General features: G+C 38.8%; 1 protein-coding gene across 3 annotated transcripts; it reads right to left on the bottom strand.

The window, feature by feature from the left end:
• Positions 1 to 9,689: 9,689 nt before the first annotated feature.
• colec11 (collectin sub-family member 11) lies at positions 9,690 to 13,184 on the bottom strand. 3 transcript variants are annotated; one of them, XM_026933804.3, is made up of 7 exons: positions 13,026 to 13,184; positions 12,275 to 12,420; positions 11,873 to 11,944; positions 11,387 to 11,458; positions 11,241 to 11,294; positions 11,038 to 11,133; positions 9,690 to 10,372 (listed from the first exon to the last, which is right to left on the bottom strand). In XM_026933804.3, the coding sequence occupies exons 2-7, from the start codon at positions 12,402 to 12,404 to the stop codon at positions 9,963 to 9,965; spliced, it is 834 nt and encodes a 277-aa protein (XP_026789605.1). In that variant the 5' UTR covers positions 12,405 to 12,420; positions 13,026 to 13,184; the 3' UTR covers positions 9,690 to 9,962. The 3 variants fall into 3 exon arrangements, with proteins under 3 accessions (XP_026789605.1, XP_026789608.1, XP_026789606.1); XM_026933807.3 differs by having other exon boundaries at positions 9,690 to 10,354; XM_026933805.3 differs by having other exon boundaries at positions 12,275 to 12,417; positions 13,026 to 13,162.
• Between the last annotated feature and the right edge of the window lie 2,247 nt (positions 13,185 to 15,431).

Genomic DNA, 15,431 nt, shown 5'->3' with positions numbered 1-15,431 from the left:
AACAGTTTTCCAAAAGGCTTTGCATGTGGGGACCAGCCAAATGTCTGCACAAGGCCAAAACTGTCAGAAATTCATGTCTTTATGGGGAATTTGGTTCCCAGCAAGAAATACAAATATGCCAACACATACACACACACACACATACATAGAGCAGCCATGTATATATATACATCCACACACACACCTAAAGGCTATTCAGGGTAGATAATCCACCTACTGGTATGAAGTAAACCCACATGGACCCACAGAAGCCCTGAAATCCTAGACCATGGAACTTTAAGGTATTTATAATTGGTTCTTGTAACCAAACTATATTTGTGAATTGTAAGAAAACAGGTTTTATACCCAAATCCTTAAAAAATTCATTGTCAGGGCTTTAATGTCAGAAATCCCTGCAGTATTACAATACTGTATTCTGCATCTCTCTGTATTCAACAGTCAGGATCAGGATTAGTGTGGGTAATGCAGGTGACAGCAGCTCTGAGATCCTTACATGCAGGAAGCTCCTGCTGTATCACTGAGCCATTCCTTCTGCTTAACCACATCAGCCTGGCAGGAGGCAGCCAGACGGGCATCAGCACCAACCCACCCAAACCCAGGCTGCTTCCCAAACACAGGAGGCTTGCGTTGACAAGTCTGCACTAGAATGCTATAGCTTAATTCTGCAGTTCTGATCATTTGGCTTGGCTTACATGACGAGAGCTGAAGCTATGAGTGTGTGGCAGAGGAAGCTCTGGTTTATGTGATTCCACTGTACTTTCTATTCTATTTCTCTACTCTCTAATTCAACTTTCACTATAACTTTCAATCATTCAACATTTCTAATGGCAATGGGAAAACGCAGACACCACGCTGCTGCTTTCGTCTACTTCCCCAGTGCTGCCTTCACCCAGTCATCGCCGCAGCACACTACACAGCATTTAGTGTCAAAGCTCTAAATCCACATATTCATACAGCCACACTATTAGTGCTGCAAAAGCACTGCATTCATGATACTAAGAAGCAGGCAAATCCTTTTAGTAATATTACAGCTAGGTGGCACACTGTTGATAACAACTCAAATATCTCTCTAGAACATGACATCATTGGATGATGTAAGAGGCTAGAGCAAGAGAGTAATGCATGGAAGGTGTGATTTGGTAGGGATAGACAGGAGAAGCAAGAGCTGAGACGTTGTCTCCCTCTGGTGGTTGTCAGACCAATGCCAACATGTACAGGGTGCTGTAAGTCTTACTGGACACTGGAATACACTTGGATGCAGAATCACAGTATGTTAATGTCTTAAGCATCTTAATATGAGTCCATTTCAGAGTGTCTAATGTGTAAACCTTACTGTTCATGAGAATGCATTCATAGACACTTTCTTCATATAAAAGGGTCACTTTTGGACTTGCAGTGTAATTGTATGAATGAATCAGGGAATAGGCAATTCCACGAAAAGATGTGCAGCTTTTTTTCCCTCAAGTAGATTGAAGGCTTCTCCTTAAGAGTGATGAGGGAGCCTTTCCTATAAATATGCCCTGGATGTCCATCTCAGGGCACCATACACACACATTCACACACTCGTTCACACCTGAGGGCAATTCTGCATAGCCAATCCACCTGACAGCATGTTTGTGTGTTTGTTTTGGGAAAGGAACCAGAGAATACAGAAGAAACCTACATGGACATGAGGAAGAACACACAGACAGTCGCCCAAGCTCAGGATCAACCCAGGAACCCTGGAGCTGTGAGGTGACAATGCTACCCAATCATTTGTAAAGAGAATATGTTTTAAATTGCACAAAAGATCAGAAGATTCCAAAGGACAAAATTACAGTTCATAAAACTGTGAATAGGTCTTTTCTATTCTGAATGAATACAGGTAAATGTAGAGAGATATTGCAGCTAAACGATTGCGCTTAATGACAGTTTAATGAGACTTTGATGGCTCTTCCATCTTCATTCTACCAAAGATAATTTGCCACTTTCTCCAAATTATTTCCTCTTCTCAATCAAGTTGATGATGCATGAGAAGTCTATTAGAGAGCAACACCTATGGAGCGACCACAAGAGCTTTCTCACCATCGCATCAAATGGCACACACATGCCTTCATTTTTCATGCTTAGAATAAACAGATGTCACACACCGTTCTATGAAGCAGTCCCAAACCACATACTGCTGAGGGAGCACTATTTCTACAACTCCTATTTGTGAGGTCTTATCTTAGTGTGGACTGTCCTAAAGCGCCGAGTGCATACTTACACCCACAATTCTATCACAAACCAATTTATCCTCATTGTGTGGGAGTGAAGGAGGGTTTCAGTGTGCTCCCTTGACGAGAGTGCTCAGCCCGAAAGGCTGGTTGCACTTGATCAAGTGGAGCGCGCTTGGAGCTTTGGGATTGCCTGATCGAGATGGAGCTGAGAGGAACTCAATGCCTCCTAGAGACAGTGATTGATGAAGGGAATCTCCCTGTCTGCGAGTCCTACTGCCTGGGATTGGACTGATTGGAGATGTTATTGAGATTCTGTGAGAGTAATATGTCTTTCATCTACTGTAAGTGATGCTCCATACACATGAACAACAAAGAACAGAAATCTTGTCAACGAGGCTTTTTCTTCCAAGTAGAAGGGTAAAAGGAAGTTAGATGCATTGTAGGATAGGTTGTAGTAAGGTGAGAGTACACATTTCTAAGCATGATCTGAGCGTGATAACTAAAATTTCTAAGTTGCAGGCTTTATCTAAAAATCTTTCCTTAAAACTGGAGTTTCCATCCACTTGTCTAGTTCCTTTTAAGGTTTACACCCTATGGCGTCTCAGGGGGGTTTTCTTTGCCACTTTGACCTCTTGCTTGCTCTTTAGGGATCTAGATCTACATATGTATTTCTATAAAGCTGCATTGTGACAATGTCTATTGTTTAAAGTGCTATGTAAATAAAATTGAATTGAATTGATCACTGCTTCCAGTAACCTCTTCAAACACCACCCCCTTAATAAATGAGAGTGCAGCATACAGGAAAACTGTATCTCTACAAAACTAACCTTAATCTGTTTATGTAGGGTGTCAATCACTGTAATATAGCATGTTGCAAGACTAAGAAGTGGAAGATTACCATATGTTGTTAGGTTTAGAAGATATGTCTTAATGCCATATCTTAATCCAGGTTCTGGTATATCACTGTCCTGCACATTTTAGTATTTTCCCTCCTCGAACTCCCCTAGTTCATCAGGTTTGGCTTGTTAATTGGCACTCCAGGAAAAGGATTGAGAAACCTTGGCTTAATGGAAATGGAAACATATGTATCTTCTAACATATAAATAAGCATATCTATATTAATAGACATCTCTTACGCATTGGTAAGGTCTATGATTACATCTTTATTTGGAAAATAAGACAGACAGAGGAATCTCTCAGCTCCTACAGTGCTGTTGTTCTACTGGTTGTCCTCAAGCTCTGGTGCTCCATGGTACAGCATCCTATCCAGCGTGCACAACCTGCAAGAGATTTTCCAGTGCTGGAAGATAGCAGGTGATAATAAACTGCATATATCCTACCTGTGTACAGCTCCAGCATGAAGCTGAACTTTCTCTTTCACAACACTGAGTACATTTACCGAGCTGGTAAGTGTGTATTTTGGGAGTATCTGAGCTGGATGAACTAAGATATCTCCACTGCTAAACAGACTACACAATACGATCACATTCCGTGTTCAGTCAGTTTAGAAATTATAAACATGACTAAAATGTGCTAAACTTGATAAATGTGATAAACTTCACACTAACTGATAAGCACAACATCCCTTGATAGGTAGTACCCTGTGAATAATTATGTGCGTGCAAGAATGGAAACAGCAAATGATGTTTTGTCTTGGAGATTTTCATTTGCCATAAGAACTACGCCTCACTTTTGCCTTAGGGTTTGCCATTAAAATATTCCAACAGGGAGACACTGAAATTAAAACTCACTTGATGGTGCATGGCTCATTAATGTGTTTCCTCCAGTGTGCCAGCACAATTATTTTGCTGTGAACCACAGGTCAAATCTGTGATGGCGACGAAATGAACAGCTCCCTGCTGAGCGTCCGTTGGACATATTGAGCTGTCATTCATTTAGAGATTTGACATATTTCTGCCACTTTGAAGCTTTAATGGGCAGGCTTTGTATTTGTGGTTCAGGCATGACGCAGCCATAAAGACATAAAAAGTGACCAAGAGTAAGACTGAACCTTCATGCAGAATCAATCATAATTACAGAGAAAATTATTCCACGCTCAGTTAATGCTGGCCACGCAAATTCAGGTGGAAAAATCATAAAAATACTCTGAAGCATGAAAGACTCAGGGCACCTAGAAAACTAATTTGCATTTACAACTCCTCATAAGAGAACAACAGGTGATAAACACCACTGCAAACCACATTTCATTATGTGATAAACAGACGATAAACAACATTACAGACCACTTTCATTATGTGCACTATTATAAACAGATGACAATTATTCGACTTGAGGCTACACAGCGTTGTCAATAGACTTTCTTTTCTTTCTTCAGTGCTACTCTTATAGGCATGAACTCAGCTGAGCTCTGCGGTGGTCACACGCAGCACTGTAATTCATTTACAGGAGTGTATTGATCTGAGAAAGCGAGTCATTTATGAATGCATGCTATGAATCTTTGTATAATGGTGCTCTGACAGACCAAATCATATTGCAACACTGTTATGGCTATCTGCCTCTGAAATCTGTTAGTTATGTTTACAACACTTGCACAAAAATCATAATGCACCAGGGTTTCCCTGAAACACCCTGAAACTCTACAGCTATGAGTTTTCCTTTGGAAATCATATACTATGCATTTCCTCTAATAAGCTGATGCAATTTTAAAAGAACACAGAAAGTTACCAATAATACAGTAATACCTTTTTTTTGTTTTCAAGTTACTTTTCAAGTTTAGCAGAGTGTTATTGTGCCCCCTGCACCATTTTGTAATATCTTTATAAGTTTATTTTTCTTTCTTTGTGCTGTCTTTGCTGTATATGCCAGCTATTAAAAAGAAAAAGAGAGAAGTTCTGAACTCCTGGATTTAGCCGTTCAGTGTTTTTTGATGGGTAACTGATTTTAAAGGAGCTAAAGTTAATATGAAATATTTGAACATGTAACATTGTTGATTTTACTTAGAACAAGCTTTACTTGAGGTTATACCCAGGGGCAGCTGGTATAACTGAGCTAGCAGGACTAAGCCCGCTTGTCTTTCAAACATAAAAAGACGTCAGCATAACATTTCATTTTTGGTAGCCACAGTAGAATATTTGCTATTAACAAATTTGTTAATGTAGGATTATTTTGGACTTTTGTGGAACCAAGCACAACATCACTAGTGGTATGAAGAAGCAAGGCTGAGGCTGATTTCTTTGAAGGCCAGAGTCTAGATTCATGCAGCCGATCAGTGACAGTCATGTCAGTCATGTCTTGATTACTCAGAGGGAGATTTTTCAGCCCAGGTCACTGACATATCATCAACAGTGATTGAGAAGGCTCATGTGGCATACATTCACAGGTATAATGCATGTGAACAAGGTGGATTATTTACTCCATCATCCCTTTTTCTTCAAAATGCATTTGGAAGAGAAGTATTTTCATTTAAATGAAATGGTTACTACTTTTCTGTTTAGCATGTTTGGTATTCAGAAGAAACATTAAACACAGGATGAACCCAGTCAATCATTACTGAATTGAAAAAAATTAAATCACAAATAGAGCTAACTATCTGCCTTTAAGTGTGTGTGTGTGTGTGTGTGTGTGTGTGTGTGTGTGTGTGTGTGTGTGTGTGTGTGTTGCATTATTATTAGTAGTAGTAGTAGTAGTAGTAGTTTGCCCTGCATCATTCTTATTATGCCATCAATGAGACATTGTGATATAATGCATTGCTTAACCCCAAAAGTCAGGCTATTGATAAATACACTATTAGTGCACTTATATAGACACTAGTAGAGTTATTTGAGCATAAGCCATTTAACTGTCACGTTAACTTAGTTTTTGACATTAACACAGTCTAGCTTTTTTTGCTGCTCACCAGCTGTGATGTGTCTCTGCCTAAGTACCAATTGGTCCAAACATGCAACTTTATGTCCCTCTCTTGGCACTGCTCCAAAGACGGCTTCAATAACCAGAGTTACTGTGCTCACATAACTGTTAAAAGTTTATGTTAGGCACTGGTTCACACATACTCAGGAACTGATTTTCATGAAATAAAAATGATAAATTCATATTGTCTTGGCATTTAAAAATAGGAAAGAAGGAGAGCGCAGCGTCCTGCAAGGGTGTCCTTTTCGGTAACCACTTCAGGGTTGAACAGCGTAAATTAGACATACGCAGTTAGCAGACTTCAGCTGTTACACTGAAAATCAGCCAAGCATAAAAAAATGTGTGCAAACAATTGCGACCTCGCAGTACCTGCTAATATAATATTCTTATTTCTATACATTTTTAAACAACATAAAAAGCTTTTTAATAAAAGTTAAATAAAAATGTACTGTAATTCTGTTTTCAAATTGGAAACAACCATTCTGATAATCAAGTGATGTAAGGTTTCACACTGAAGGTACGCAGAATTTAAGCATGTGTAATTAATTTCGAGCTAACTCCCAGTTAATGAAATGCATAATTAACTGTGCCATAAACATAGGAGTTTCTAGGTCATGTTATTATTTAAATATATACTTAATGGAAGCCTAAGAGTACTTGCACATTGTAGAATAGCATAATAAATTACAAGATACAACTGCAGATGGTAGACAAAATAACATAATAAACACAAAACAATATATTAATATCAGGCCAGCCTTTCCCTCCAGAACAGCTTTAATCCTTCTTGGAATGCTGTCATATATGTCTTGAACAGGTTTTTTTTTTTCTGCCGGGATACTGGAGCATGTCATCTTTGAGGGATGAACTAAGTCAATATCTGCTTTGCAGTCTGAGCTCTAGAACTTCCCCTAAAGGATAAATGATGTTTAAAGTCTGGTGATTGGGGAGGCAATGGAAGGCATTTGATTTGATTCTAGTGTTTATCAAACCACTCTTGAATAATTTTAGCAGTAAGTAAGGGAACGTTATAATAATGGAATACAGGAACATCATTAGTAAAGAATGTTTGCACTATAAGGTTCACCTGGTCCTGTAAAATAACCTGATATTTTTTGGTTGTTATTCTCTCATGCAAAGTAATCACATGACGTACTGACATCCATGAGATGGTTACCCAAATTATTATAGCTCCCCCACCATATTTAACTGGTAACTGGCTGACAGTAGACATTATGGGTTGAATGCATCTTTTGGCTTTCTTTGAAAATAAAGTCTTCCAGATGTAGGAAATACGTATGATGATAGTTGACTTTTCAGTCCATAGTACTTTTTTCATTGCTTGGGTCCAAATTTTGGACACTTTATACCAAGTTACGTGTCTTGGTTTTTAATAGAAAAGGTTTACAATGGCAGCCTTGACATGAATTCCAGCTTTGTGAAGCTCATGATGCATAGAGGCACTCTGTACTTTTTGGAGATTTTGCAACTGTTCCTATTTGTTGCTGCTGTTTGTCCATGTTTCACATGATGCTATAACTATTGAGACTTTACATTCTTTACATTCACATCCATTCTCTGTACTGCTTATCCTACACAGGCTTACAGAGGAGCCTGGAGCCTATCCACAAGACACAGGGCCAGCCCATTGCAGGGCACAATTGCACACCCACTCACACAAAATGGAAATGCCAATCAGCCTACAACATGTGTCTTTGGCCTGGGGGAGGAAACCCCCAAAGCACAGGGAGAACATACAAGCTCCACTCACACAGGGCAGAGGTGGGATTCAAACCCCCAACCCCAGAGGTGTGAGGCAACAGTGCTAGCCACTAAGCCACTGTGCCCCCCTCCTTAAAACATTTTCCACATTTTGTGATTGATGCATCTGCAATTCAGGCATTCACTATTTGGTTTCTTTGGACTCATGTTGCTTTGACACCTCACATGAGTGCTAATTGTCAGATATCTTTAATAGCTGATACATGTTGGAACTCAACCTAATGTAACTCATCTGTTCAGCAGGTTTGTGCCATGCTACACAGAATATCCTTATCTTCATGCCCTGATGAAATAGAGCAGGGATCATCAATTTCTGTCTGGGAGGACTGGGTTTTGGCACAGTCTGATGATTTTCTTGCTCCAACACTCCTACCAACCCCAGGTAATTAATCGGTGAGTTGTACCTGGTGCTTTTGAGGAGGGAACTCATCAAACCATGTTGAATTTTGACCCTGCCGGACTACTACACAGCAGCTGCCTTCAGATTCCAAAGAATTTGTTGTTTATAATGTGTCTCCTGAAAACGAAATAATCTGCAGCTCTGACTTCATAGGCCACTGCTATACAACCAAGACCATTCTAGGTGTACCATCACTGAAGGCTTTATCTACAAGTACTCTAGTTTTCATAGCGAAAATATTAAACAGTGATGTCTGACAGCATTGTCTGTGATGAGTTATTATCAGTTCAACTTGAAAACAAAAGAAACAGACACACATCTAAGTGGTCAATGTTGTTCTTCTTCCGGCTTCTTCATTGTTCTGTATATTTGATTTGGCACAGTTTTTACGCCGGATAGCCTTCCTGACACAACCCTCCCCAATTTTATCTGGGCTTAGTACTGGAACTGGGAGTGCACTGTCTTGTGGGGTTGGTTCCCTGGCTGGGAATCGAACCTGGGCCATAGCAGTGAGAGTGCCAAGGCCTAATGAGTTGTCATTAAACTACTATATAAATATAGATAGAAACCTACAAGGTATCAGTTAAAATGCCTTATAAAAGGCTTCAGTTATCAATCAAATGTTTTTGACATTTGTCTCAAAGAATAAAATGGCCTTCATTTTATTGCATATATGAAGCTGTTTGCACATTCATTCATCTTCAGTAACCGCTTTATGCTGGTCAGTGTCACGGAGAGTCCAGAGCACTGGGTGTGAGGCCTAGTCGGGACACCAGTCCATCACAGGGCACCATGCACACACACATTCACACACTCCTTCACACCTAGGGTCAATCCACCTGACAGCATGTTTGTTTGTTTGTTTTGCATACATTTAAAATAGGGACCTAGAAATAGTGCATAATCTTGAATATTAAATATTCAAGATATTAAAAATGACTTTTTTTTGTTTTAAATAATTCAAAAATCTAAAGCTTTGGGTTTTTTTTTCAAATTTTAAATGAAAAAAGAATTCCTGATTTTCAGTGTCTCAGAGGTCATTTTGGACCCCACTGTATATGGTTGGTTTGTTTGTTTGTTTGTTTGTTTTCGTAATAAGCTGTAATACATACAAAGTGAAACGTATTACAAATTCACTCTTTAATCATCTTGCTCTAATAATTTATTTTTTGCCAACAAGATATTTAGTGTGATATGTTTCATAAGCATAAAATGACGTGACTTCATAAATCACAGTATCTGTGCAAAATGTGGCATCTCCTTTTTAATCCACTGTTTTACAAATAACACTGTAGGTGTTGAATCTTTTTTCTCTCGGTGTGGACCAGTGACTGTATGATGTGGACACATTCAGTACTCGCAGATGGCCGCTAGAGGGCAGCACAGTAAAGTACTTTTGCAAGTCATTTCCCAGTAATTTATTCACCCTAAAGCAACATAAATTGTAATATCTGATATAGCTTTATTTATGGTTTTATATAGTATATACAAATGCAAAATAGTACATGATAAAGGGCAATCTATAAAGTTCATAGCAAATGAGAAATATTAGAAATATATTCTTTACAATTGTAATTCTCTTCACTGTACTTGAAGCATGGACATACCAGAATGAGTCTCTTTTGGCATCTCAGAATAATCACACTCTTGCACAACAACACTGCAAAACCAACTACTATAATCATTCCTTATTCCCCTTTTCGGAGTGGAGTTACTCAAATCTGGATTTTGTCAAACTCACACACAAAGTACATGGTTAAAGAGCAGGCCACGTCAACCCACTCCCCCGAGGACACGAGCTCCACACAATCCTCATCTTCATAGGCGTTATTGGGCTCTCCTTCCCGCCACTTGCTAAAGGTGCTCATAGGTGAGCGCTCCACATACACAAAATGTCCCTCACGCTCCAGGTCATTAATGCCGATGTACACTCTGGTAAGGCCAGCTTCTGTTATGTAGCCAGCAATGGCCCTGTTTGCACTGGCCTCTTTGGGCATGGCCAGGTGTCCACCCCTGCCTTGGCAGTAGAGCTCAGCATCTCGGTAACGCTTCTCCTCCTTCACCAGCAGGTACACCTTACTGTCTGTCTCTTTAATGCCAGCAACAGCTGCAGGGGAGGGCAGTGCTGAAAAGTGAGCACTGGTATTTCTGTAATCACACTACAACACCCTGTATATACAGAAATACACTGTACAAAGAAAGACAAAACAGTGACTGGTTTCTTATGTCAGTCGGTAAACTGAGATTTGAATATTGTTGGTATTGGGTCATTTATGTAACTGACAAAATATTTGTAAATGAAGACATTCTACGGAAGTGAATTGCTGCCATTCAAGAAAAAAAAAATCAGCATCTCATTAATTCAAGAAAACATCTCTTTTTCATAAGATATGCATCATGTTACTATTAGAAAAATATCTTTTTATTGCAAGAAAAACATCTTATTATGAGATAAGGGTAAAAAAATAAATAAATAATTGGTCCTGTTTTTTTACAACCTGGCCTAAATGGTTACCAGCTGATATTAGTATAACAGTATTAGTCAGATTTTACTTCATGCTTTTCTCATAATAACAAGATGGTTTCTAAAAGCAACAAAATGCTTTTCCTGTAACACCGAGATGTTTCTGGGATTTTTTTTTTTTCTTGAGTGGCAGCAGTGCATTTACGTAGGCTTGTATTAAAGCAGACAAAGCACTAACATAGGGGTTTTACTGGTGCACTCTGTATAATATCAGAGAAAGGACTATGGATTTAAACTTTGTTCTGGGGTTCATTGCAAGGACATACCATTTTTAATAAACTTCAGTTCACTTGTTAACTGTGCCACATGATTATCCATTTCACCAATCATCTTTCGCAAGGGCGCACACTCACAGGGGAGCCCTGGTACAACAAACCAGATGTCACATCACAAATTTAGCCAAACATGCAATGTCTAAACATTATAGAATTAAATTAGATTTAATTCCCTGTCTGATTTTTTTTTTTACCTGGGTCTCCATTTTCGCCTTTGGGACCTGGTTCTCCCATATCACCTTTTAAACCTATAAACAGGTTGTAAGCATTTGTTAAGACTTTCAAAGGTAACTAACTTTCAAAAAACTAATCACTATCTGAATTTGCTAGCCTACTCCACCTTTTAATCCAGGAGGACCCATTTTTCCATAACGTCCCATGATACCCTTTTGTCCTTTAAGTCCAGGAGCGCCTAAAAGATAAATAAAGCCTCATCAAAACGCAAGCATAAAACTTCTGATAAGATTAATGGTGCCTGAAATGCTATGTTAGATTCACGGTTATGAATACCTCTTCCCCCATTTTTCACTGAATAATCACTTAATCTTCATTAAAGGCTGTGGTAAACACTTGTCATCATTACTGCATTCTAGCCTTTGCAGTAAAATGACCTTTGAACTCATTGTACATTCTGCAGTTCTGCTGCACTCCCTAAATGTCAAGAAAGCCAGCAGAAGCTAGTGGTCACATGGTCCATCGGTCGAATTGCATTTAGTTTCCTGTGATCTTAAGTTCTCTCTCTAACTAAACCTTCAGTCTTATTTGCAATGTAATTCAATGATTTGCATACATTTTACATTTTCACTAACAGTAAATCATACAGTACCTGTCTCTCCAGGTGGCCCCACTCTGCCAGGTCTCCCAGGCGCCCCTTTCTCCCCCTTCTCTCCTACTTCCCCTGTAAAACACACATGCTTCACTTTGAAAAAAAAAAAAAACATTATACTTGTTCATCACCCACGTTTCTTAACATTATACTGCATTAACGAAATCTGAGCATTAACCCAACACCCCTCTTCCCCACTGCACCAGCCATTTACATTAGAATCATTTACATTTAGCTGACACTTTTTCCCAAAGCTACTGACATTATACATGGACGATACCCCTGTAGAAATATATAAAAGCATAATGGTAGAATTTAGCCTTAAGCATAAACTGAAAACTTTTGTCATGCTACTGGTCATGTTTAGTGTTTAGCAGTGTGTTGCTGTGTAGTGTGGTGTACCTTTAAGTCCCGGAACAAGGATTTGGACTGAGCACGGTTCCTCTGCTATATGCTGACCATGAGCTGACTCCAGTAACATCAGCCCCAACAGAGTGACCAACACACACGTCCCCAAGCTTTCTCCACTCATACTGGAAGTACTACTGCTATAAATTGTATAAACAGTAGTAACATTCAAACACTACAATACGTAATTAAATACACTTCCAAGTGTGTGATGCAGGATAAACAATCGGATAAATACACTAAAGGTTTAGTGTAGCATGAAAGCAGATAACATTAACTTTAGTCTGTATTATACAAACAACGCAGTATTAATTCACATTATCAGTGTAATTTCTACTGTATAGTAGGCAGAATGATGGATTGAGTCTCAGCCAGCAGTGGAAAAGCAAATAATCCTACTGAAAGATAATAGTATTTTTTGCCTTTAGTGTGCAAACAAAAGGACATAGATGGAATAATAACACCCACGCCAACTGGTCATAGAGAGGGACACAGTATTTGCCAGGCAAATATATAAAGTTCCTCAATAGCTTATACCTTTCCTCATGCTGTAATCCACCCTCATTTACAAACAGAGCAGGTACCAAATGTACACGAAATAAAAAAGGTGGGACCTGAAGGTCTATTACCTCTAACAGGAAGCAATTACTGATACCACAGGTTTTATTAAGTCTAATCTGTTCATTAAATCTAAACAAATATACCTTGCATCATAGCAGCAGGACATATTATAGAAAGGACTTACCATGTGTGAGAAACTCACGCCCAGTATGTATGCAGCACTGCCGTCTTCAGACTGAAGCCTGAGCGAGGCTTATGGTCAGCTTGGCATGTCTCGTCTCTCACATCTGCACCAAGAAACTAGCCAGAGAGTTAGTGTGTGTGTATAAACACACAGATAAGACTAGCTCTGCTTCACTTCTTTCTGATAAGAGCATGCAAAAGCAGTGGGGTCATTGGCAGTGCTCCTCTCAAAAGATAGCACTCAACTCAAACCGAGCCATCAAAAGCATTCTCTAAATTCATTAGCTTTCACAATGCCAGCAGGGAACTGGAGGTAGACCGGGTGTGAATGGTCAAGCTTTACGTTAACGTTCCCTTAACTGACATTATTTAATGCATTAGTTAACATGAACAAACGGTCACTAATTCACCAGAAGTAACATTAAAGTCAATGTTCATTAAAGTCATTAAAACCTATATTAATTGATGTGTTTAAAATAATAAACATAATTATCCAATTATTAGCACCTTCATAGACAGTTGTCCATTCCAGAAATGAGTAAAATGAAGCTTGCAATGACCAGTATGAAACACCTTAATGAACACGTTTTCACTTGGTAAGTGGCAGAATGCAGAACTGAGGCTGAAAGCACGTTTTCAACATTATCAACATTTAAATGCTGTAATTTCATTTTTGCTAATTTACATGGATTTGTGGTGATGGTCTGAATAAACATTATTCAGGGCAGGTGTGTGCCATTAACATTTAAACAAACATCAAATAATACATTTCTTATGATTTATTAATGTTTAAGTTTATTAATTATTAATGTTAACTATTGCAGTAAATAATGTTAGTTAATGGAACTTTAATGTAAATCATTACTGAAATAATTAATGCATGAGAGGCATTGTTAATGGCAAAGGAAAGCAGGTCTGTAAGGGATTTCACATCCATCTACTATAGAGGATTGATGATTGAAATCAGGCTGCAGTGTATGGTGTCTTCCACAGGGTGACACCAAATGTATGAAGAAGGATCACTGTATGTCCACAGTTTTCCAAAGATCTACTGGGATCCATGTGATTGCATGCCCTGAACTTCCTCACATCTCCAAGCTTCTCAGTGTGGGGTCTGGGGCTCTGGCCATTAAGTAGCAACAATCATCTTCCATGAGGAAAAGTATAATGTTGATGAAGTAGCTGGTCAAATCACATGTCGCCTACAGCATCAGTGCACCGCATGGCATCATAACTCAATGGACACTTATGATGAGAAAGAAACACGGCAGTAATTTAGCATAGATGTCAGCATCAATGCATCAAGATCAAATGGTAATAGAGCAAGGTCGCAAAGTAATGATCAAATTAAGAATGATTTTTGTCAGTAACAGCAATCAATTCAACATATGTGTGGAAGATGAAGGATGATGTAAGTATTCCCAGTTCACTGTGTATATATACACAGTGAATACTGTATAATATTTATCAGCCATGCAAACAGGGTGAATGACTGCAGTTTCCCTCTCTCTCTGATCCACACACACACACACACACACACACACACACACACACACACACAGCCATGCCAGTGTCCACAGACTCACAGAATAGTTATAGTTAGTTTTTTTATTCATGGTGGTCTATTTCTGTGCGTATTACATCCAGCAAGTTAATTGGTGCTTCCTCACTCTCACTGGTCAATTAAAACAAAATTATCTTATTTGCAACAAACAAAGGATTAATCTGCTGTTCATAATTCCTATTGTCTGACTACAACTGGTGGTACACAGAGCCATTATAGCTTCAAGTACATTTGAAAATGTCCATTTCACACCTTTTTAGAGCCAACATAATTCCATCTCTAGCGCGTGTGTCGTGTTTATTGATCCTATAAAACTTATCCTCCTCACTAAACACTAGTATTCAGGGTTTACTGTACCTGACAGATCACTTTCCCAGCAGGCTCTATACTCCACTACCGGTTAAGGATTTTTATAGTACAAATATTTAAAAAGTCATTCCTCAAGAGATCAAAAAATCTTTACCAAAATCCTAAACTTTACAAAAATGTGTTTGGGAGTTCATTTGGAAGTGCCCACAGGTCAGAGCAAACATTGCCTCTAAAGTGAATTATGCATTCATTCATTAAACATAAGAAATGTAAAATCTGAGTTAGACCTGGACATGTGGCAGGCAAGTGTTACTGCATCATAAAATTAAACAGCCTATCATTTTCCAGTATGCAAATGCAGGTCATGAAACATGTTGCCTGTTTTCTGTCATTATGCTGGTTTACCGGAGTGGTATGAAAGTAAATTATATCAGTCAGAAAGTATATCAAGCTACATGCCATCACCTGAGTCCCTCCTTCAGATGTACCCTCCCTGCTTTGTGACTGCAACACAACTGAGCATTAATATACCAA

This window comes from Pangasianodon hypophthalmus, chromosome 10 (genome assembly GCF_027358585.1).
Source record: "Pangasianodon hypophthalmus isolate fPanHyp1 chromosome 10, fPanHyp1.pri, whole genome shotgun sequence".
NCBI lineage: Eukaryota > Metazoa > Chordata > Actinopteri > Siluriformes > Pangasiidae > Pangasianodon > Pangasianodon hypophthalmus.
This window is presented reverse-complemented; position numbering and strand designations above follow the sequence as displayed.

What these genes read in the sequence shown, in the direction of transcription:
- colec11 (XM_026933804.3), bottom strand. Translation starts at nt 12,404, where the DNA reads ATGAGTGGAGAAAGCTTGGGGACGTGTGTGTTGGTCACTCTGTTGGGG. An exon ending in CCTTGTTCCGGGACTTAAAG is followed by an intron (nt 11,945 to 12,274) that starts GTACACCACACT and finishes TGTGTTTTACAG; the next exon opens with GGGAAGTAGGAGAGAAGGGG. An exon ending in ACTGAAGTTTATTAAAAATG is followed by an intron (nt 10,373 to 11,037) that starts GTATGTCCTTGC and finishes CTCACTTTTCAG; the next exon opens with CACTGCCCTCCCCTGCAGCT.